Source organism: Artibeus jamaicensis, unplaced genomic scaffold (assembly GCF_021234435.1).
Source record: "Artibeus jamaicensis isolate MK-2021 breed Jamaican fruit bat unplaced genomic scaffold, CSHL_Jam_final contig_391, whole genome shotgun sequence".
NCBI lineage: Eukaryota > Metazoa > Chordata > Mammalia > Chiroptera > Phyllostomidae > Artibeus > Artibeus jamaicensis.
Window position 1 is genome coordinate 7,981,752 of NW_026521814.1, and position 25,855 is coordinate 8,007,606.

Sequence of the window (25,855 nt, forward strand, 5' to 3'; positions counted from 1 at the left end):
TACACACACACACACACACACACATATATATATAAAATTCCAGCCCTGGCTGGTGTAGCTCAGTGGATTGAGCGCAGGCCTGTGAACCAGACAATTGAGGTTCGATTCCCAGTCAGAGCACATGCCTGGGTCGCACAAAAGGCAACCATACATTGATGTTTCTCTCCCTCCCTCCTTCCCTTCCCCTCTAAAGATAAATAAATAAAATCTTTAAAAAAAATTTTTTTAAGTTCCAGAAGCTATTTATATAAAATTTTACATGAACTAGTTTAGTTGGATTTTGTGCTTTCACATAATCTGTACTGAAGTGGGGAAAGGTAATTCTGAAGCATAAGCACCTATGATCTTCTATAACATCTCCCAACTAATTTTTTGAAAAAATTTAAATTATACAGATATATAAGGACTCTCGCTACAAAGAATTACTAAACTTCACCCTGGCCCGGAGGCTCAGTTGCTTGCAGCGTTGGTCCCCACACCGAAAGGTTGTGGGGTTGATCCCAGGTCAGGGTACACACAGGAGGCAACTGATTAACATTTCTCACAATGATGTTTCTTTCTCTCCCTGCTCCTACCTCTCTCTCAAATCAATAAACATATCCTAGGATGAGGATTTAAAAAAATTAAAAATAAAAAAAAGAATCAGTAAAGTTCAACATTGTCACATTTGCTTCAATCTTTTTATAAAGGAAATGCAACATTACGGTTGAACTGAAATCTTCGACACTCCCAACTCCTATCTTACTTTTTTCTATGAACATACCTATAGCAAACTGAGTTATATAATTCCATTGACGCTATTACTGATCTTTAAAACAGAAAACTCCATTTTAGTATTTGAAAGTCAATGGAAAACTGAGTAACTAGTTGAAACATGAATGCTCCATTCATAGAAAAGCAGAGAATTTTACATTATAAAGGAAAAATTCTGTATGAAAAAACCTTTTCACTAACATTCCCTTTATATATCTTATTTTTTAAATTACACATTAAAATTTTTAATTAAATTTATTGGAATGACATTGGTCAGTAAGATCATAGAGGTTTGAAATATATGTGTTTGATAAACGATCTGTATATATTGCATTATGTACCCACCACCAAAACTCATCTTCCTTAAATCGGGCAAGAACACAAGACGACTGAAGGCCCCTAAATATGAATGTTCCTAAATTCATACTGCCTTCTTCAGCAGCTCCAATATTTTCACGATTATTCTATTCCTACAGGCAAGAGAACGGCTTGGCTTGTAGTGTTCATGCCCTAGAAACTCATCACCTTACTGGCCTCATTTCCATTTCAAAATATACCAAGTATAAGCATTGGGCATGAATGGGCATGGGAAAAGTGTCAACATTTTCAATAAGCTACCCAATTCTATCTCCAAAAGTTCCACAACTCTTTACAAAATTAAACAAGACTAGATTACAACTTGAAAGATGAGGTAATAAATGAAAGACTCGACAGACAATTCTACTTTAATCTTACCTAAGTAGTAATTCTCTAAGTTTCATGAAAAACTCTTTACTTTGGAAATGTAGAGAAATCAATGCTTGACTTATCTTCAATAACTCTACTGGTTTATAATTATCCAAATTCTTATGCAGAATTGAAGCAATTCTAAAAAGAATGATAAAACATATAACCAATTCATTCATTTATTTATTAAACATTTACTGAGGAGCTCCTTCCACGCTAGACATGCTCTGTGCTAGAGAAACAGCAATGAATGAGACAAGGTTTTCTGTTCTTCAAGAACTGTTCAAACTGGTGACAGAAAAGTTGCCAGGTGGTACTAGATTCTCCCCGGGGGTAGGGGGATTACCACTTCATAAGTTATGTGTCTAACCATTATGCTGTACACCTGAAACTAGTAATATTGCATATCGAATGTAACTGAAAAATAAAAATAAACTTTTAAAAGATTATTAGAAATGTAACAAAGTAGAATGAGGTAAGAGCTATCAATGAACTGTGAATGAAATATTTATTATTAACAGTAAGAAAAGAGAAAAGCATAGATTTACTTCCTAAATAAAAAAATCCCCCAGCCAAAATGGAGGTGTAGGTAGAAACACTGTGCCTCCTCGTACAATCAAATTTAAGGACAACAAAGATTTAGAAACAAACACACAACCAGAACAGACAGAAAACTGAACTGTGCAGAAATCCGATGACCATTCAACCAGACCGGTAAGAGAGGCGCAGTCGGCCACCAGAGGAAAGGGATCACAGCAGGAAAAGGCGGTGGCAGCCAGACCCAAGAGCACAGGCAGCACGGGGCTGAATGTGGTCACACTTCGCATTGCAGATAAACTAGACAAAAATGGGCAACAAGACAGACCACGCACACCAGGGCTCCAGAGATGGGAAATAAAGCCTAAAACTACCTATTGAAAAGGTGCTGGGAGAGACTTCCAGCCTCACAGGAGAGTTCACTGGAGAGACCCACAGGGTCTAGAACGCACACAAGCCAGGCCACCCAGGGAACCAGCACCAAAAGGGCCCAATTTGCTTATGGAAAGTGGCAGAGGGGACTGAAATCCAACAGAGAGCGAAGCAAGTACCATTGTTCCCTCTCTGAACCCACCCTCACATACAGCATCACAACTCAGTGACTGGGTTGCCCTGCGTTGGTGAACACCTAAGGCTCTGCCCCTCATTCGTAACAGGCGCAACCTGACCAAAAAATTATGGCTCAGACAAACAAATCAAAGCCCCAGAGCCAATACTTTTAAGTGACCAAGAGACAGCCAACCTATCAGATGCACAGTTCAAAGCACTGGTGATCCAGATGCTCACAGAACTGGTTGATTTTAGTCACAAATTAGATGAACAAATGAAGGCTGCACTAAGTGAAATGAAGGAAATGCACAGGGAACCAATAGTGATGGAAAGGAAACTGAGACTCAAATCAATGGAGTGGACCAGAAAAAAGAAAGAAACAACCAAACAGAAAAGAATGAAGAAACAAGAATTCAAAAAAATGAGGAGAGGCTTAGGAACTTCCAGGACATCTTTAAATGTTCCAACATCTGAATTATAGGGGTACCAGAAGGGGAAGAGCAAGAGCAAGAAATGGAAAACTTATTTGAACAAATAATAAAGGAGAACTTCCCCAATCTGGTAAAGGCAATAGACTTCCAGGAAGCCAGGAAGATCAGAGAGTCCCAAAGAAGTTGGACCCAAGAAGGAACACACCAAGGCACAAAATAATTACACTACCCAAGATTAAAATGAAGGAGAGAATTCTAGAAGCAGCGAGAGCTAAAGAGACAGTAACCTACAAAGGAGTTCCCATCAGACTGTCAGTTGATTTCTCAGAAGAGAACTTGTAGGCAAGAAGGGGCTGGAAAGAAGTATTCCAAGTCATGAAAGGCAAGGACCTACATCCAAGATTACTCTATGCAGCAAAGCTTTCATTTAGAATGGAAGGGCAGATAAAGCGCTTCTCAGGTAAGGTCAAGTTCAAGGAGTTCATCATCACCAAGCCCTTATTATATGAAATGTTAAAGGGACTTATCTAAGAAAAAGAAGATAAAAAATATGAACAGTGAAAGGACAGCAAACTCACAGTTATTAACAAGCACACCTAAAACAAAAGCAAACTAAGTGGACAGCTAGATCAGGAGCGGAGCCACAGAAATGGAGATCACATAGAGGTTAGCAACAGGGGAGTGGGAGGAGGAGAAGGGGGAAGAAGGTACGAAAAATAAGTAGCATAGATGGTGGGGAGAAAACAGGGGGAGGACAAGAGTAGTGTGGGAAATGTAGAAACTAAAGAACTTATGACATGGACATGAACTAAAAGAGAGGAATGAGGGTGGGAGGGGGTGTGCCGGGTAGAGGGGAATGAAGGGGGTAAATGGGATAACTGTAATGGCATAATCAATAAAATATATTTAAAAATAAATAAATAAATATAAATTTTTAAAAAATCTCACAGAACAGAGCCATCAAATTCCAAAACCTACCCCCCCAAAAATCTTTACCAACAGTTATTAACAATTAGCAAAACTGGTTTAATTTTCTTCCTTAAATCTACTGGCCCTCTCATACAGATGCTTAAAAGCAATGGGAAATGCTAAGAGACAGTAAGTTGAAGGAATAGGGCAGGGGGAATATTTATAAAAAGGAATATATGATGATAATGAAAATTACATATACAGGGTGTGGCACAAATTGCACCCTTTTTAAATTACAAAACCTTCTTATTGCAAAATCTTAAGTATGTCACTCTGTAACATACTAGTATCACATTCAAGCACACCATATGACATTTCAGGTGAAATGTTCAAATTACAACTGTAAATTATCACACCCACATCATCACTCTACCAACCACACTCTAGCAGCCATTACTTCTGCTGGAACCTGTATATTTAAACTGAACTATGAAAATTCTCCTTCTTAAATTTCAAGTTAACAAAAAAGTCCAGATATGGTAGAATGATTTCAAGGTAAAAGCTGTGGTGTGAAACAATTCCAGCTCACAGACACGTTAACTGTTTAGCAGAAACTATCCTTTTGAAAAGCAGGGTCCTGCTCTACGCTCTCCACTTTCCTAGACTATGACACTCTGCTTGAGAATAACAACGGCAGCAAATGAAATGAAAAGGGCTATAAACAACTTTAAAGTCTCTGTTTTGAAAAACAACTTTCTGAAAATAAACACTACCTTAAGTGTTAATTCCTTATTTCTGCAAAACCAACAGCTAGATTATAGGGGGGAAAATGTAATTTTCCCTCAAAAACATGGCTACTACTTATGAATGACAACTAAAGTTAACAGCATGAATGTCAGGAAGGACTACTTTTTGATCAGCCGTGAATCTCTGGTCTCCATCTCCTCCATCGCTCCCACCACGGCCAGGGCCTGCTGGCCGGTCAGCTGCTCCGACATCAGTAATACAGTTGATTCAAGTCTAGAAGCAAAAAGAAATATTTTTATGTTGAAAAACTGATAATTAATTAAAAAATTTAAGTAACAGTCCTTAGGTAACAAACAGAAAAGAAATAGTATAAAGTAAAACTGAATTCAAATATGTATATAGTTTCAAAATCAAATAAAAATCCTTTTTTTCCAAAATCATTATGGCCTCAGTATAATCCAATCTTAAACTGTCTTTAAAAATAGACAAGTTTTTAAAACTGATTTTCAAATTAGATAAAGTTACAATGGTAATAAAAATACAATAATTCAGTGAAATTATTCAGTATGAAAGCTAAAGAATTAACTGACATTCTAACAATATCACAATTTTTAAAAATTGAGTAAGATTTGAGTAGGTCAATATATCTGCACATTAACAGAAATCTTATATACTTAGTGGCTGCTATAACCCTATAAACTAAAAAATTATAATGATAGCTCATTTTGAAACCACCCAAAGTACTGTAGTAATAAAAAGTATTTCAATATGAAGATAAGCTCAAAACATGAAATCTGGAGACAGCAGGATCAACTAATTTTCTGCTCACACTACTCCCCACCTTCTCTTCCAGCAGCCTCATCAGGCCCAGCTTCCAACAGCGTTTGCCAGCCCCATAGCCCACATTCTCTTCACTTTTCTGTCTGCCCACAGCACTCATTATCTGAATCACTAATTTTAATATGGTACTTAATCATAAATTATATTGCAGTGGCATTGTATTTACATATTTCAATTATATATTTCTCTCCTCCCAATTAGACTAGCAAGTCCTTGAAGGCAGAGACCCAGTTAAACTCAACTTTTGTACTAGCATGAGATTTTAACAACACTTAGTGACAAAAAAAAGACTCCAATAAAAAATTTTAAAATAATTATGACCTCACCTTGATACAGTCTCTTAAATTGTATCCTTAAATTTCTTCAAACATAATTCAAAGGATTCTTAAAAATAAAACTCTCCATGAAGTATTGGCTAACAGAGTAATGATGCAGATACTTCTATTATACAATTCTCTGGAACCCCTAATTAACTAACCCACTAATAGTACTTAAGCGTTTGCTCATATCAGTTGCTATATACATAGCATTTGCTCATCTGTACATCTTTAAAATTTCTATCTACATTAGTATCTGGAAATACTGGAAATTCTTCAGATATGGGAGACAGATCCAATTCACTGAAGCCTGACATGAGAATATATGCCAATGTGCACAGTAAGTGCTTTTGATGATGAATGTGAAGCCAAAGCAAAAAAATGGCCCATTGTTAATGGATATTATAATTCTCAATAGTCCACAGCCTGCACTGGGTTGGGGAGTCTTATACTTGTGTTCAAGCCAGTCTCATGGCCTAGGAACGGAGAATAAAAACATTTAAGTGGCCCCAGAAAGTCAATAAAAAAGAAAAACTAAATGAAAATAAAAAACACTTAAATGGTGTTCTCCCGCATCCACCGTTGTGCTGACCACTGGGGGGGGTTACTGGCCCCATTTCAGAGCACAACAGCAGAATAAGAGTTTGAAGTATGAATTAGAATAACCACAGAGAAAGAATCAAGAAACAGAGCATGTAAGATTATTTCCCATTCCCTGGATGAACGGGTTGATTTTCGTGCCTTCCAGAGCTGCAGGAAGATTTAAGCTTAAAGACTCCCTATATTCTCCACAGAAAAATAAAGCATTTTTAGCTAAACTTACTGTGTCTTTTCTTTAGGTCCTGCCATGGGTCCCAATGCTACAAACAATTTCACAAAGCTAGCAGGGTGATCAAACAGAGGAATCATTTCAGTTAGCCTCTTTTTGGCCATTAACATAAATTCAAAACTATGAAACTGTAGAGAGTGGTATAGACTAAGTATTTTACTGATTGACTCCAAATCAAGGTTGTTCATATTGCTTAAAAACATTTTATTACACCTTTCTAATAATGGGTAATAACTATATTTAATATTTCGAAGAAACTGTACTATTCTTCTTGCAATGTTGACCTGGGAAGAATCTATTGTGTCAAAAAGATGTTCTGTTTTGTTCATTAATTGTTCTTGAAAACGTTGGGATGTTAAAGAAGATATGCTGACCATCAAAACGGACAAGGACCTGAAAAAGGAAAAAGATGTGAAGATTCTTACGTTATTTAAGAATCATGAACAATTTTAAGACTAAAAGAATAGATATAAAAAGGAACTAGTAAAAATATTATGGGTTTCATACCACAAAATTTTTCTTTTAAATATTAGCAGGACTTGACTCAGATCTCCCAGTAACTGAACCCCTTTGGACAAAAAAGCATCGAAGTAATATTTTTTACTGAGTATGTATAATATCTCATTCTACAGGTATCTGCTTTGAAGGAGAATATTTTAGTGTAATTTACTCAGAAATCACTGGTCAAACAGCCCATGAATGCAACATGAAAAGTCTCATTTTATATTTTTGGTAGAACTTTACTTTATTACTCGTGTCTCTGTGTATCTGTAATTTAATAATAAAATCTTGGCAAAATATCTCGCTAATAACTTTATATTTTTAATGTTTCATGCTACATTGATATTAATATGACAGGTAATCCCAAACATAAAGTAGTATTTACTATATATTCACTCAATAAATACTTTTAAAGAACATCAATCACTCTTCTGGGCACTTGCATGACACCAAAATTACGAAAGAGAGGTCCCTGCTTTCAAATGACAATTTTTACATAATACAAAAATCAGAAAACCACAAATACAAGAATGCATCCATAATGGATAAAGAATGCAAAATGGAAAAAACATATAACAAATAATTGGTGATGATAACAGAAAACAATACAAAAAAAGCCAAAATATAAATCTGAAACTATCTCAACCATTAATGTAGTGGAACTTTTACATTATTTTTGTTTCCAAATTTTTTTACTCTTTTCAATAAAATAAATCTATTTTCAAAGACCCAGTTGTACAATGCTCTGGCTTTTCTAATCAAAATGTTTAATGTTAATATTAACATTAATTAGTAACCTAACACTGCTATTTAGCTTTACCATAAAGACCCCTGAAATGATTTTTTAAAAATATATTTGTAACTGTAGTTTGGGGTGGGAAAATATCCAAAGATTTTGTTAGATTATCAAAGGACTTCAAGAATTTTTAAAAGTTAACATAATTTACAATTTTTATTGTCTGCTTTTACAAGCTACTTTCATGTGTGCATGAAAATACACATAATATAAAATTTACCATTTCAAACGTTTTAAGCGTACAGGACAGTGGTGTTAAGTACATTCACACTGCTGTGCAGCCATCACCACCGACTGCCTGCAGAATATCTGCATCTTCTCAAACTAAACTCCTTACTGATGAAACAATGGCTCTCCATTTTCCTCCCCTCCCAACCCCAAAACAGACCTTCTACTCTCTGTTTCGATGACTTTGACTACTCTAGGTAACTCACATTAAGCGGCATCGTGCAGTATTTGCCCTTTTGTGTCTAGCTTATTTCACTTAGCAGATCACCCATGTTGTAGCAGATATCAGAATTTCCCTCTGTGTGAAGGCTGAATGATATTGCATTGTATGTTATGTGCCACATATTGATTGTCCATTTGTCTGTTAGTAGACAGTTAGGCTGTTTCCAAATCTTTTGGCAATCGTGACTGATACTGCTATGAACATTGGTGTGTTATGGACTGACCTGTGTCCCCTAAAAATTCATATGTTAAAGCCCCATCCACAATGTAACTAAACTTGGAGATAGAGCCTTTAGGGAGGTAATTAAGGTCAAATGAGGTCCTAACAGAGACATAAGGCAAATTTAGTTTGCCAAGAAGGTAAAATCTCAAACCTTTCAACAATATTGTTTTACTTTAAATATTTTATCTCTAATTCCCACAGCAACACCACAAAGTAGATACGCCACTATCCCTATTTCATAAATGAAGATATTAAACTTCCCAAAAAGTTAAAGTCACATAACAAGGAAATGACCAAACTAAGTGTACATGTGTCCAAAGCCCAGAATCTTTCCACCACAACACAAAGCTTCTAAATAAGTTTACCTTAAGTCCTGTATGGTTTCCAAGTTCCTATTTACAATATCAGCTATCTTCCCCATTAACGGACTAAAATATAAATGTTGATCTACTAGGCAAGAGGAAAACTTTGACAGCGCATGAATATCGAACCTATTGAAGAAAAATACGATGTATTTACTTTCACTAAAAACATAAAAAACAGTTGTAAAATAAAAAGCAATAAAAATATTATATTATTACTAATACAAACATATTACTACTTTAGAATATTTTCTAAAATGTTGATTATTTGTTATTATAAAGGTATCCTGTGCTAAAAGTTTTTAAAAATCAGATGCTAGTAGATTTTAAAAAGGGAAAAATTACTCAAAATTATTTGAATCATTTACTTATTTTTTGAGATGACAGAACAATTTCAATTTGAGATTGTGTATTAACAAACAAACAAAACAAACACTACTACAACATGCTATGAAAAACTTCAGAATTTTTCTATAGGGAAAAATGACTTTATTTCTTCAACAAGTAAATGGCAAGGTGAAAGTGAGAAAAGGAGAATTGTTATGATGTTAAAAGACTTCAAATTCACTGAAAGATAAACATATGAAGTTCACAGCAGCACAATACATAATAGCAAAAACCTGCAAATAATCTAAATGTCCATTAAGAGCACAATGGGTAAGTTGCACATATTTATAGAATACCACACCACAAGAAATAAGAACGAACTACTGAATCATACAACACCATGGATGACTCTCTAAAATACACTGACTGAACTAAACTAGGTATGAGTACCTACTACAGGATTCCATTTCCATTTTAAAAAAACTAATACATGAGAAGTCAAGACAGTGGTTACTCCTGGGGTGAGGGGACGTGACTGGAACAGTGCATAAAAGGAAGTCTTGGTGTTCGCTGATCTCATGCTACTGCACAGAAGTGATCAGTATGTGAAATTCATCAAGCTGTACACTTACGATTGGTGGTGCACCTAGCGGACAGCTACAGACCACATCGGAGCACCACCACCCTACCCAGGTACAGCTGATCCTCCACAGATGGTAGAGGTTCGTGGTCAATGGTCACAGCCAGTCCTTGAAGCTGACTGGCCTGGGTAAGTCCCTCCCATTGATCTGCCAACATCAACCAAGGCTCAACTATAAGAGGAGGGTGTACTCAGTCCACACAAAGGGTGCACCTCAAGTACCAAGCTTGGGTGATGGGAAGGCTATGCCACTGGACCCTACGGAACACATACTACATACATTAGGCCACACTACCAAGACATGGAGTCAAAGCAGTTCTACCTAATACATAGAAACAAACACAGGGAGACTGCCAAAATGAGGAGATAAAGAAACATGGCCCAAATGAAGAACAGATTAAAACTCCAGAAAAAGAGCTAAACAAAATGGAGATAGGCAATCTATCAGATGCAGAATTCAAAACACTGGTTATAAGAATGCTCAAGGAACTTAATGAGGACCAAAAAAGATCCAGTAAGAAATAAAGAATACACTAACTGAAATGAAGAACAATTTATTGGGAAACAACGGTAGAATGAATGAAGCCGAGAATCAAATCGATGATATGGAAAATAAGAAAGCAAAAAAACCACACAGAACAATAAGAAAAAAGAATCCAACAAAATGAGAATAGTATAAACAGCCTCTGGGACAACTTAAAGATGTCCAACATTCATCTCATAGGGGTGCCACAAAGAGAAGAGAAAGAGCAAGAAATTGGAAATCTGTCTGAAAAAATAGTGAAAAAAAACTTCCCTAATTTGGTGAAGGAAATATACATGAAAATCCAGGAAGCAGAGTCTCCCAACTATGATGGATGCAAAGAGACCCACTCCAAAACACATCATTCTTAAAAGGTCAAAGATTAAAGATAAAGAGAGACTCTTAAAAGTTAGAGAAAAGAAGTTAGTTACCAAAAGGTTGCCAGTTGGGAGGGGGTAAGGGGAGAATGGGTGAAAAGGTGAGGAGATTAAGAAGTAAAAATAGGTAGTTGCAGAATAGCCATGGGGATGTTAAGTATAGTATAGGAAACAGGGTAGCCAAAAACCTCATATTCATGGCCCATGGACATGAACAATGGTGGGGAGACTGCCTGAAAGGGTAAAAAATGCTGGGGGGAGGGGGAGACAAAGGGGAAAAAATCAGGACAACTACAACAGCATAATCAATAAAGTATAACTTAAAAAATATATATATTAAAAAATATATATGTACATACACACATACTGAAGGGAAATAGGGAATGGGACATGATACAGATAAAGCAAGACTGCTATATGTTGGTAATTGGATAAGCTGGATGATGGGTACATGGGCATTCATTAAACTAGTCTCTTTAGTTTTATAAATCTTTTAAATCTTCCAGTTGAATTTCAAGTATATGTTATTATCCTTGTTAAAATCCAGCACAGTGCAATCATAATAATCTATCCTATTTGAATCATTACAAATTATATTTATGTAACATAAATTCATTAATTTAACAAAATCATTGATTAATAGCTATTGTAGTAAAAAAATTAATATCACAGGGCACAGAGACTATTAAAAATCATAAATTAATGCCTATTCTTTGACTTTTAGAAATTCTACAGATGCAAATTAGAGTTTGTATAACTTTGTATTATAAAAAAATAAGCCCTGGCTGGTGTGGCTCAGTGGATTGAATACCAGCCTGTGAACCAAAGGACTGCCGTTTTAATTCCCACTCAGGGCACAAGCTTAGGTTGTGGACCAGGTACCCAGTGAGGGGGCACATGAGGGGCAACCACACATTAATGGTTCTCTCCCTTTCTTTCTCCCTCCCTTCCCCCTCTCTAAAAATAAATAAATAAATAAATAAATAATCTTCTTTTAAAATCTTAAAAAAAATACCCTGAACAGCCCTGTCCAGTGTGGCTCAGTTGGCTGGGTGTCCTTCAGCAGAGTGAGGGTTCCATTCCCAGTTGGAGCACATGCCTGGGTTGAGGGTTCAGCCCCCAGTCAGGCTGCTTGCAACATGCAACAGACTGATGTTTCTATTTCTCCTTCCCCTCTCTAAAAACAGATGAGTACTGATTATAACTCACTGAAAAGAGCTGTTTGTAGATTAGGAAATAAATCTGAATTTACACTATTCACAGCAATGCACCTGAAAGCTTCTAAGTCATCTATGAGCTCTGTTCGTTGCCTCTCCATAAAGGATACACTGTTAAAGTGTTCCCTTTCTAGTAAACTGCTATCTTCTTTTTTATCTTTTTATGGTTCGTGAACTTCTAGGTTTTAAATGACTGCTTATCAGTCAGAGAGTCTTTTCTTTCTGAAGCAGAACTCTTACAAAAAAAGAAAATTAAAAAAAGCAAGTCCATGGCCCTGGTCAGGTGGTTCAGTGGTTGGAGTGTCATCCGGTAGACCAAAAGGTTGCAGGTTTGATCCCTGGTCAGGGCACATACATAGGTTGCAGGTACATGCGCGGAGGGGGCACAACTGGTTGTGAGGCAACCAATCGACGTTTCTCTCCCTCCCTCTGTCTCTCTGTCTCTCTCTCCCCCTCAACGCTTCCAGTCTCTCTAAAATAAATAAACAAATCCTCAGATTAAAAAAAAATTAGATTCCAGCCAAGATGAAGGAATAGGTAGAAATACTTTGCCTCCTCACACAACGAAAAAAAGGATAACAACCAATTTAAAAAAAAAACAACCAAAACTGCCAGAAAATCAAACTGCAAGGAAATCCAACAACCAAGGATTTAAAGAAACATTCGTCCTGGTAGAAGGGTCAGAGAGGGAAGCCGGGCAGAGAGGACGTACAGCAAGGTGGTGGACAAGGTGGGCCAGGCGGAAGCTGACTGGCAGGACTTCCCACATTCATATGCAGAAAACCAGGAGGAATAACTGGGAGCAAGACAAACTGTGCAACCCAGTGTTCCAGCTCTGGGACATGAAGCCTCAAAACCTCTGGCTATAAAATCCTGTGGGGGTTGTGGCAGTGGGAGAAACTTCCAGCTCATAGGAGAGTTCGTTGGAGAGACCCGCAAGGCCCTAGAACGAACATAAACACACATACCCACCCACGAATCAGCATCAAAAGGGCCCAATTTGCTTGTGGGAAGCAAGGGAAGTGACAGGAAGTGGGGGAGAGCCCAGCAAGCAGCACTGTTCCCTCTGATCCCTCCCCAACACATAGCGCCACAACACAGTAAGGGAGGTTGCCCCTCTGTGGTCTATACCTAAGGCTCTGCCCCTTAGAACACAACAGGTGTGCTGAGACAAAGAAATATGGCCCAACTGAAAGAAAAGATCAAAGCTCCAGAAAAAGAACTAAGCAAAGAGGAGATAGACAACCTATCAGATGCAGAGTTTGAAACGCTGGTAATCGGGATACTCATGAAAATGATTGAGTTTGGTCACAAAATGAAGGGAGAAATGAAGGATATCTAAAGTGAAATAAAGCAAAATAAATAGGGAACCAACAGTGAAGAGAAGGAAAGTGGGACTCAAATTAATAATTTGAAACAAAAAGAAGAAATAAACATCCAACTGGAGCAGAATGAAGAAATAAGAATTCAAAAAAAATGAGGAGAGGCTGAGGAACCTCTGGTCCAACTTAAACATTCCAACATACGAATCATAGAGGTGCCAGGAGCAGAAAAGGAAGAGCAAGAAATTGAAAACTTATTTGAGCAAATAGTGAAGGAAAACTTCCCTAATCTAACTAAGGAAATAGACTTCCAAGAAGTTCAGGAAGCCCAGAGTCCCAAAGACATTGGACCCAAAAAGGAACACACCACAGCACATCATCATCAAGCTACCCAAGATTAAAGATAAGGAGAGAATCTTAAAAGCAGAAAGAGGAAAGGAGACAGCTGCCTACAAAGGAGTCCCCATAAGGCTATCAGCTGAATTCTCAAAAGAAACCTGGCAGGCAAGAAGGGGCTAGAAAAAAAGTATTCCAAGTCTTGAAAGGCAAAGACCTACATCTAAGATTACTCTATCCAGCAAAGCTATGATTTAGAATGGAAAAGAGATAAAGTACTTCCCAGATAAGGTCAATTAAAAGAGTTTATCATCACCAAGCCCTTATTATATGAAATGTTAAAGGGACTTATCTAAGAAACGGAAAAGATAAAAAAAATATGAACAGTAAAATGACAACAAACTCACAACTATCAACAACTGAACCTGAAAAACAAAAACTAAGCAAACAACTAGAACAGGAACAGAATCACTGAAATGGAGATCATGTGGAGGTTTATCAGTGGGGAGGGGGAGGGAGAGGAGGGAAAAAGGTTCAGGAAATGAGAAGCATAAATGGTAGGCACAGCATAGACAGGGGGAGGTTAAGAATAGTATAGGGAATGGAGAAGCCAAAGGACTTCTATGTATGACCCATGGACATGAACTAAGGAGGGGAAATGCTGGAGGATGGGGGCTGCTGAGCAGAAGGGGATAAAGGGGAGAAAAAAAAAACTGGGATAACTGTAATAACATAATCAATGAAATATCTTTAAAAAATAAAAATAAATATTTTTTTAAAAGTTAGTCATCAATAGCTGACTCTACCTCATTTATATTTTGATTGTAAATGTGAAAAAGCACATTATGTTCCCTACTCTTAATTTAAAGAAGAAACATTTGAAATACAGTTTTCTCTCTCTTAAGGAAAAACAGAGTCCCCACTCTTTTCCTACAAAATTTCACTATGCTAACCCTGAAAAAGATAGCCCTGATCTTGGAGGAAGAACCCAGGGTACTTGCCTGTCCAGTCTTCTCCATGCTTCAGTTACTAGTGCTTCAACTAGTGGGTCATGGGCCTCAACAGCAAACCTCAGTAAAAACAAGAGAAAAAAATTTCCACACATAGACATTTTAAATGATTAAAAATACATGTAGTAAGAATTATAAAGTAAAAGAAAACCCTACATTATTATACTCTGACACATTCAGTCCTTATTTCTGGTCTGCCCCAACTTCAGCATTCTGATTTCTTGGTACAATTTAATAAACATCTATACTTTATCTCATGTCCCTCGTACCCTTTTGTCTACTCACTTCAATGTTCTCCACTGAACAATGAATGCTCAAAAATGAATTTTGTGTTATAAGTACATGACATTACTTTGCTCTCATCATAAAAATATTTCTATAGAATAAAGTTTATAAAATAAAGAAAAAATTTAATAGGGTAGTAAAAATCAGTTATAACTGCTATTCATAAATAGCTACCATCATTACTTTGGAACATTTCTCTCCAATTATTTTATCCTACGCACATAAAAAAATACTCATATTTCACCCTGGCTAGGGTGGCTCAGTGGATTAAATGCAGGACTGCAAATCAAAGGACCACCAGTTCAATTCCCAGTCATGGCACATGCCTTGGTTGCAGGCTGCATCCCCAGTAGGGGGCACGAGGGAGGCAACCAGGCATTGATGTTTCTCTCCCTCTCTTTTTCCTTCCCCTTTCCCTAAAAATAGATAAATAAAATCTTTTTAAAAATACTCATATTTCTTTTACATTTCTGGTAAGTTAACATTATATTATGGGTATTTGTACAAGTCATTATATATTCCTCAAAACATGATTTTGACTGTATTATCCTATTAAGTGAATATAGTATCATTTGTTTAAACATTCATCTACTATTTGGATTTCAGTTTTTCAATATTATAAATAATGTTGAGATGAATATCTATGTATAAGAATCTTCATATGTATCTTAGATTACTCTCAGGATAAATTTTATAAGGAAAATTATTGGGTTCAAGGGTAGGGGTTTTTGTTGTTTTTGGTTTTTTTATATTTTATTTCTTTTTTTATTTTTATTTTTAGAGAGAGGAGAAGGGAGGGAGAAAGAGAGGGAGAGAAACATCAATGTGTGGTTGTCTCTCACATGGCCCCCACTGGGAACTGGCCTGCAACCCAGGCATGTGCCCTGACTGGGAATCGAACTGTGACCCTTTGGTTCACCACCCGCACTCAATCCACTGAGCTACACCAGCCAGGGCTTCAAGGGTAATTTTAAAGTTCATGATACACAGCATGGATGGACCTAAGAGGTTATTATACTAAGTGAAATAAGTCAGTCAGAGAAAGACAAATACCATATGATTTATCTTATATGTGGAATCTAAAGAACTAAAGAAACAAACAACACAGAAACACTTATAGATACAGAAAACAGAGTGGTGGTTACCAGAGGGGAAGGGGGCTGGAAGACTGAGTGAGAAAGGCAAAGGGATTCAGAAGCACGAGTTTGTAGTTACTAAACAGTCCCAAGAATGTAGACTACAGTCTACAATATCGTAATGACTGTGTATGACGCCAGGTGGGTACTGGGAATACCAGGGAAAATACTTTGAAAAGTATATGAATCTGAAACTGAAACAAAATAATATTGAATGTAAACTGTAATTAAAAAAATAAAATTTAAATTAAAAAGTAATAAACTTCATGATACATATTACACTACCAGCAGCATATCAGAGTTGCTGTTCCAGTATACTTTCGGTAACAATGGATATTTTACATATATAATTAAGCCACATGTACTATATATTGTATGTATAAAAGTTTCTCTTTTAACCAATTTCAACATATTTATAATGTTAAGGCTGTATTATTTTGTCTCCTAAAAGTCAAAGAATTTCAGGTTGAGTCATAGAGCAAAATCAAACTACATCTTTTTTTAAAAAACTTGAAAACAGAGTTATATTCTTTAAGATCTTACTTATTTTTACAGGGGAAAGGAGGTAGAGAGAGGGAGAGAAACATCAATCAGTTGCCTCCTGTACTTGCCCTCACTGGGAACCAAACCCAAAACCCAGGCATGTGCCCTGACCAGGAATCAAACCAGTGACTTTATGCTTTGTGAGACAACGCACAATCAACTGAGCCACAATGGTCAGGACCCACAATTATATTCTACTCTTGAAATCCTTTCCTTATTAAAATGTGATTGGAAGGAAACACAGAAATGCAGTTTTTAGGCAAATTAGCACCAAGCAGCATTTCCCCATCTATGCCCGACACACATCAATCAGTCCTGTGAGGTGTTCCACCAATGTTTTGTGATTAAATAAGTTTGGAAAATATTTTAGAGATGGAAATATTTAGAGTTGGAAAACAACTTAGAGACTCGTAATACACACTGGCATATTAATGGCTCTGAAGAGCCCTGCAATGAAGGTTGTTTAATTTTTGTCTGGTTCAGCATTTTCCAAACTAACATGACCACTGAGACCACAAAACAGGTATTTTGCCTGTCATCATCACACACGTCTTTTCATGTACCTGAGAAAAAACACTGCAATCTGAGAAAGACCACCAAAAAAAGGAGTCACTTGTTTTTGGTCTAACATTAATCCCCAAAATAAGTAAAGCCTTAAGTCCCTTCAATGTATGTTGACTCCTTAATAATAACAACTGTATCTCTAATTGTGCAATTTTAACACCTATAGCTACTTAAAAGCCCTTGCAGGTTAGATAATCATGTCAGAAAATTGCTATTTTTCCACCAATGAGACTAATAAAAAGACTAATTGTAACTTTTGTGTTACAGAATCTACCCTTTCTGTAACTACTAAATCTTTTATTTCAGGAGTTCATTACTTCTGAAGGCTAGATTCCCTTGCAAACAATGTAAAAAAAAATTTAAACTTTTCCCCAGCTTTACTGAAGTACGATTATCAAATAAAAACTACTTATTTAGCCCTGGTTGGTGTGGCTCAGTGGATTGAGTGCTGGCCTGAGAACTGAGGGGTTGCTGGTTTAATTCCCAGTCAGAGCTAGTGCCTGGGTTGCAGGGGAAATCCCCAGTGGGGGGCACTCGACAGCCAACCACACACATTGATATTTCTCTCCCTCTCTTTCCCCCTCTCTTGCCCTCTCACTAAAAATAAATAAATAAAATCTTTTTAAAAAACTGTATCTAATTTAGGTTGCACATTTTCATATATAAATATTGTAAAATGATTACCAAAACCAAAGAATATCTTCTAAGCATCTTAAAAATATTAGACGATTAGGAAAACTATTTCTAAGGAAAAATACTGTTTTCCATTTTAAAGAGATGTTTAATTTTTTTTAACTGATTTTGAGAGAGAAGAAGGGAGAAAGAAACACTGATTTGTTGTTTCACTTATTTATGCATTCATTGGTTGATTCTTGAATGTGCCCTGACTGGGGATCAAACCCACAGCCTTGGCGTAACTGGACAATACTCTAACAAACTGAGCTACTACCTAGCCAGGCTTAAAGAGATGTTTAGCAATTAAAACATAAACTATAATCATTTCTATAAAATCTAACAATATATTACTTACTGTCTGTTACTTACTGTCTTGTGATGTACAACACATTCACCAGATTATCATCATTCATAAATTCCATTTTATTTACAGTTAAATTATAAAGGATAAGAAATTGGGGATGGTCTCTGATATATTCAATACTTCTTAACGAGCTGGTCTTCTGCTTTTGAAACTGCCAAAGTATATTAAATGCATATCCCACTTGCTCTTCTGAAAGTATGGCTTTGTTTTTTTCAATAAGATCAAAAACTTGCTCTTCATTTCTACATTTACCCATCTGGCTAATCAACGGTTCACAACTGAAGGGTCGAAAATGGAACACTCTCCAGGAGAATGGACAAATAGTTCTTAGACGAAGCATATTTGTAAACACTGAGTCTAGAAAAAAGGTATCTTCATTTACATCACAAATGTTGGGTATATAAAACCATTTGCAACTAGCAGCCAGGTACAATATGCTGATATAAAAATAACAGTTTTTCCTTCATATTTTTTGCTCCCATTATGATGGTTCCAAATTCCATTCCAATATACAGTTTCTGTAAAAGAAATGGTTTAAGTTGGTTATACTTACATTATTAATATCAAATTAATTCTAACATTCAAATGAAAGTAAGTTTTTCTTGAGTGGTTTTTTTTTTGCATGTCAAAACAATGTCTAATTAGAGACATTGTTTTTAGTCTGAATTAAATAGTAGGGCTTGATCCAAAACTAAATGTCCAAGAAATGAGGCTTCTTGCTGCATTCCATTTAAAAGATATCTGTTAGGAAATATAGTCAATAATACCATAATAACTTTATACAGTGACAGGTACTAAACTTATTGCAGTGATCACTTCATAAGGTACATAAATATCAAAACAGTATGTTGTACACCTGAAACTAATATTGCATGTCACTTATAAAGTAATTTACACCAAGTTCTCAAATTGGACCATAAGAGCAAAAGAAGAAAAATCCCAAATTCAGAACTTTTTTTTAAGAGAGAGAAAAGGGTGTGTGGAGGGGGTCAGAAAGAGACAGAGACAGAGCAAGCCCTAGTGAAACATCATCAATGTGAGAGAGACAGAGATTAGTAGCCTTCCCGCATGCATGCCCCCACTGGAATGCAGCCTAGGGATGTACCGTATGCACCCTGACCTGACATCAAAGAGATCAAACCCTCAACCTTTTCTTGTGTGTGCAGGACAACACTCCAACTAAGTGACCCACCTGGCCACAGCAGAGCTGTCTTTTTAAATAAAAAAGTAAAAGTGTTTGCAATAAATAAATAAATATATCATCTTTAAAGTTCCTACAAAGAACAGCCATTAATTCAGGACCGCAATAAAAATTTTTTTTCAGAAGGGCCAGTATATATGCTTTCAGGATTTTTTTTTCCTTTCTCCTGATACCCCAAAATAACTCAAACAATTTAGTCACTTTTGACCTTAGATAGGTTTTAACCAATAAACAAGATGATTAGAGGTCCAATAAGAAAATATGAAACAATCAAGTACTGTAACAAGACATGGTAAATCAATATATGAACCAAAGATAATTACGAAAAATAACTTGTTTAAAAAATATATTATAGCCCTGGCTGGTGTAGCTCAGTGGATTGAGCGCGGGCCTGTGAACCAAATAACCACAGTTTGATTCTCAGTCAGGACACATGCCTTGGTTGCGGGCCAGTTACCAGCAGAGGACGCCCGAGAGGCAACCATACATTGATATCTCTCTCCATCTCTCCTTCCCTTCCCCTCTAAAGACAAAATCTTAAAAAGAAAAAAAAAATATATATATATGTATGAAATGTTTGCATTTCCAGTTGAGAAATAGTATTTTTAAAAGCTAAGACTAGCCCTGGCTGATGTAGCTCAGTGGATTGAGCACAGGCCTGTGAAGCAAAGGGTCGCCCGTTTGATTCCCAGTCAGGGCACATGCCTGGGTTGCAGGCCAGGTCCCAAAAAGGGGACACATGAGAGGCAACCACACATTGATGTTTCTCTCCCACTCTTTCTCCTTCACTTTCCCTCTCTCTAAAAATAAGTAAATAAAATATTTTTTTTTAAAAGCTGGGACTAAAATCATATCATCCAAATACTTCTGCAACATTTTACAAAGGACTTTAAACTATATTATGCCATTAAATTTTCTGAACTAAACTTCCAGGTAGATATTATCATTTGCATTTTATTGATAAGAAAAGCTAGATTCAAAAAGACTTAAAAACTACTCTAGTGCTAGTGAAGCTAGAACAAACCATTATTTTTCATCTTGAACAGCCTCATTACAGCAACAAACCAATACTAAAAGTATGCTTGAGACTCCTCTCTGTATGTATGCCAAGCTCACTGGAAAATGAGATGAGACAGTATTGACTACTGTGTGGCAATTAATACAGCAACCTGACCCAAGCCCATCTGCGTCACACACGTAAACACGGAATACACTGCATAAAGCCAAATTATCTTCAAGATTCTCCAGTCTCTCCACAATTCAAACCGGAAGCAATTCAATGGTTAGAACATCAATATGTCAAGTCCCTAGCTCTGCCCCACGTAAGTGACCTTGGGGAAGATATTAAACCAAAGGAGAAGCCTCAGGACTATACATGAGAGATTAATACCATCCGTGAACAGGTATACTGCAAGACAAACAGTGATACCCTTTGCAAATGCCTGGTATCCCTAGCGCCCCATACACAGGAGCACCAAATGGGTAATTGTGGTCTCTCCAGTCTCTTGCCAGGGTCTCCCCAGTCCCTGCCCTCCACCTCCGTGCTCCAAAAAAATCCAACACCTAAAAGGCCTCCGTTTCTCAGTCAACCCCTGTATCCAGGGCCCGAAAAAGTGCTGGGTGGTAAAAGAAAATCTACCGCACATATCCGCCCCTGACTTTCCGGCAAGTTTTTCCCTCGATGCCCCGCAACTTTTCGAGACAATCCCAGAGTAAAGTGGTAATGATAGCTCACAAGTCAAGGCTATTCCTGATCCCCGACAAAAGAAATAAGAGGCTCATTTGTGCCGCTCACCCCTTACTCGTACCACAGTTTTTAGCCTTTACCCGAGAGTCTCCACCTTTCCTGTAGCACTGATCCTCAGCAAACCGGAAAAAATGCCGGGTAGGGAAGCATGCACAGCAAACCGTGGCACTACAAGCCCCAGAGGACGTCTTGAAGATGAGTCGGAGCAATAGACGTTGTATACGCATCTGGAGGAATTCTGGGCATTGTAGTTCTTCATTAAGAAAGCTACTGGAACAGAGCATCTTAATAATGTTGAAGTTATAGATCTTTTAAGTCTGTGTTTCTCTACTGAGGTTTTGCCTCACTCATAGAAGACTGGTGTTTTTATAATATACAATAAAAGTTAATATTAGAAAATGAAATTCCAAAACGTGAACACAGAAAAGACACGTATAAATTTTCTTTCTTAGTATAGGGATGAAACTGACCATGATCCATGCCAATGCTCTTCAAGGCCACCAGAAGGCCCCGTCTGGGTAGCTCAGTTGGTTAGAGCATCCTCCTGATACCCACCCACCCCCATGTTCAGGGTTTCAACAGCAGTCAGAGCATATACAAGAAGCAACCAGTGAATGCATAAATAAATAGAACAATAAAATGTTTCTCTCTCTCCCTTGCCCTTTCTCCAAAATCAACAATTAAGAAATTTTTTCTATTTTATTTTTACTTTATTTTTCTATTATATTTTATTGTCTAGTACAGTTGTCCCAAATTATCCTTTTTTGTCCCACTCCACTGAGCCCCCTCTCAGGCAATCCCCACACCATTGTCCATGTCCATGGGTCACGCATATATTTCCTAGGGTACTCTATTTTCTATGCTGTACTTTACATCCCCATGACTATTCTGTACTATCAATTTGTACTTCTTAAACCCTTCACTTTTTTCACCCATCCCCCTGACACCCCTCCAATCTGGCAAGCATCAAAACATTCTCTGTATCTATGATTCCATTTCTGTTCTGCTTGTTTATTTTGCTTCTCATATTTGATTGTTGATAGATATCTATTTATTGTCACTTTATTGTTTATATTTTTAATCTTCTGCTTCTTAAAGAAGACTCTTTAATAATTCATATAATACTGTTTGGGTGATGATGAATTCCTTTAGATTTTCTTCTCTGGAAAGCATTTTTTAAAAAAATATTTTATTGATTATGCCATTACAGTTGTCCTATTCCCCCCCCCTTCATTCCCCTACACCCTGCATACCCCCTCCCCCACCATTCCCCCTTTAGTTTATGTCCATGTGCCTCAAGTTCTTTAGATTCTGTATTTCCCATACTATTCTTGCCCTCCCCCCTATTTTCTACCTACTGTCTATGCTACTTACTCTCTATACCTTCTCCCCCCTTCTCCTCCTCCCACTCCCCTGTTACTAACCCTCCATGTGATCTTCACTTCTATGGTTCCGCTCCTGATCTAGCTGTCCTCTTAGTTTGTTTTTGCTTTAGGTGTGGTTGTTTTTTTTCAGGTTTTTAAAAATTTATTTATTTTTTATTGATTATACCATTACAGTTGTTCTATTCCCCCCCCATCCCCCTCCACCCTACCTCCCCATCCCCATTACCCCCCTTTAGTTTATGACCATGTGTCTCAAGTTCTTTAGATTCTATATTTCCCATACTATTCTTGCCCCCCCATCTATTTTCTATCTACTGTCTATGCTACTTCTTTTCAGTACCTTCTCCCCCCTTCTCCTCCTCCCACTCCCCTGTTGCTAACCCTCGAGATCTTCATTTCTATGTTTCCACTCCTGAAGTAGCTGTCCTTTTAGTTTGCTTTTGTTTTAGGTGTGGTTGTTAATAACTGTGAGTTTGCTGTCCTTTCACTGTTCATATTTTTTATCTTCTTTTACTTAGATCAGTCCCTTTAACATATCATATAGTAAGGGCTTAGTGATGATGAACTCTTTGAATTTGATCTTATCTGAGAAGCACGTTATCTGCCCTTCCATTCTAAATGAAAGCTTTGCTGGATAGAGCAATCTTGGTTGTAGGTCTTTGGTTTTCATGACTTGGAATACTTCTTTCCAGCCCCTTCTTGCCTGCAAGGTCTCTTCTGAGAAATCAGCTGACAGTCTGATGGGAACTCCTTTGTAGGTGACTGTCCCCTTATCTCTTGCTGCTTCTAGGATTCTCTCTTTCATTTTAATCTTGGCTAATATAATTATGATATGCTTTGGTGTGCTCCTTCTTTGCCTTGGTGTGGTTCACCTTCTTTGGGACTCTCTGAGCTTCCTGGATTTCCTGGAAGTCTATTTCCTTTGCCAGATTGGGGAAGTTCTCCTTTATTATTTGTTCAAATAAGTTTTCCACTTGTTGCCCTTCCTCTACCCCTTCTGGTACCCCTATAATTTGGATGTTGGAACATTTAAAGATGTCCCGGAGGTTCCTAAGCCTCTCCTCATTTTTTGAATTCTTGTTTCTTCATTCGTTTCTGTTTGGTCATTTTATTCTTCCTTCTGGTCACTCCCTTGATTTGAGTCCCAGTTTCCTTTCCATCACCATTTCTTTCCTGTGCATTTCCCTTCATTTCAATTCGTTTAGCCTTCATTTGTTTCTCTAATTTGTGACTAAAATCAACCAGTTCTGTGAGCATCCTGATCACCAGTGTTTTGAACTGTGCATCTGATAGGTTGGCTATTTCTTGGTCACTTAGAGTTATTGTCTCTGGGGCTTTGAGTTCTTCTTGAGCCACAATGTTTTGGTCTGTTTGCACCTGTTATGTATGAGAGGTAGAGCCCTAGGTGTTCACCAGGGCGGGGCAACTCAGTTGCTGGGTTGTGATGCTATATGTGGGGGCATGGTTAGAGAGGGGCAATAACGGTCCCCTCTGCTGCTTCCCGCCACTGGGGCCTGCACAGTCTGTCTCACTGCTCACTCCTTCGCCTGGTTTATCTGTGCACAGCCTGCCGCCCCGCACCCTCACTGGGTCTGCCCATTGCAGCCCCACACCTGGGATCCACCAACCACTGCTCACACCTGAGTTGGTCCGGCCTAGTTTTCCTTTGCAACCCCGCTCTGCCAGCCACTGGCTCTGCCCCTCTTACAGGTCTGGCTGAACAGTTCATTGTTGTCAGACTTCCGTATAGTTCAATTTTCTGTGTTTTGGTTGCGTTTTTGTTACTAAAACTTTGTTGTCTTTAAACTTGGTTGTGGGAGGAGGCACAATGTTTCCACCTACTCCTCCATCTTGGCCAGAAGTCCTCTGGGAAGCTTTTAATTTGTCCTTCAATGATTCTAAATGATAAAATAGCTTTTCTGGGTAGAGTAATCTTGGTTGTAGGTCCTTGCTTTTCATGACTTTGAATATTTCTTGCCAATCCCTTCTAGCCTTCCAAGTTTCTTTTGAGAAATCGGCTGACAGTCTTATGGAAACTCCGTTGTAAGTAACTGCTTTTCTCTTTTAATATCTCTATTTGTATTTAATCTTTGGCATTCTAATTATGATGTGTCTTGGAGTGGGCCTCTTTGGACCCATCTTGTTTGGGATTCTCTGTGCTTCCAGGATTTGTATGTCCATTTTCTTCATCAAGTTAGGGAAGTTTTCTTTCACTATTTTTTTCAACAGGTTTTTAATCTCTTGCTCTTTCTCTTCTCCTTTGGCACCCCTATGATGTAAATGTTGGTATGCTTGAAGTTGCCCCACAGGCTCCTTACACTATCCTCATTTTTTAAATTCCTTTTTCTTCTTGTTGTTCTGATTGGTTGTTTTGTTTTGTTTTGCTTCCTTATGTTCCAAATCACTGATTTGGTTCTCAGTTTCATCCTCTCCACTTTTGATTACCTGTAAATCAGTTTTTATTTCCATTAAGATAGCTCTCATTTCTGACTGGATCTTTTTTATGCCACTGAGGTCCTCAGTAAGGTTCCTGAGCATCCTTATTATCAGTATTACGAATAGTGCATCTGACAGATTGCTTATCTCTATTTTGTTTAGTTATTTCCTGGAGTTTTCTTCTGTTCTTGCATTTTGGCCATGTTTCTTTGTCTGCTCATTTTGGCTGCCTCTTTGCATTGTTTTTATGTATTAGGTACAGCTACTATGTCTCCCAGGGTTGGTAGAGTGGCCTAATGTAGTAGGTGTCCTGCAGGGTTCAGTGGCACAGCCCCCACTATTACTCAATCTGGGTACTCAAGGTATACTCATTGTGTGGGCTGTGTACACCTTCCTCTTGCAGTTGAGCCTTGATTGCTGTTGGCACATTCAAGATCAGCCACTGCTTGTAGTCTCTCCGGGGTCAAAGGCATTAGCTACAAATGGATCTGCACATGACTGCTACTTTTGCTGGGCTTGGAGATGCCCAGGTGAGGCCAAGCTGTGAACCAAGACCAGATACTCCTAGCACAAAGCCTGGGACAACTTAACAAGAGGAACAGGGCTTGCTCTAGCCAGATTCTGCTTTTTTGTGAGCATATAAAAGAATCTGAAGCATGGGCCAAGACAAGCCACTGCTATGGAAAAGCCTGTGAAAACAGCTTGGGTGGGCCTGAAAGTTGGGTAGGGCAAACAGTGTGAGGTAGGATAATGGAGTCTCAGATATGGTGCCCACCTGCTGACCCTATGGGAGAGGA

General features: G+C 37.7%; 1 protein-coding gene across 6 annotated transcripts in view; it reads right to left on the reverse strand.

Moving 5' to 3' along the window:
- The window catches only part of FASTKD1 (FAST kinase domains 1), a 59,210-nt gene that overhangs the window by 17,424 nt on the left and 15,931 nt on the right, over window positions 1-25,855 (reverse strand). The window contains exons 1-7 of one of the 6 annotated variants that reach the window (XM_037140686.2): window positions 21,332-21,501; window positions 18,295-18,807; window positions 14,714-14,782; window positions 8,974-9,099; window positions 6,633-7,031; window positions 4,815-4,925; window positions 1,489-1,620 (exon numbers count right to left, since the gene is read on the reverse strand). In XM_037140686.2, the coding sequence (XP_036996581.2) occupies window positions 1,489-1,620; window positions 4,815-4,925; window positions 6,633-7,031; window positions 8,974-9,099; window positions 14,714-14,782; window positions 18,295-18,629 (1,172 nt within the window). In that variant the 5' untranslated portion in view covers window positions 18,630-18,807; window positions 21,332-21,501. The other 5 variants (XM_037140684.2, XM_037140685.2, XM_037140683.2 and 2 more) reach the window with 5 other exon arrangements.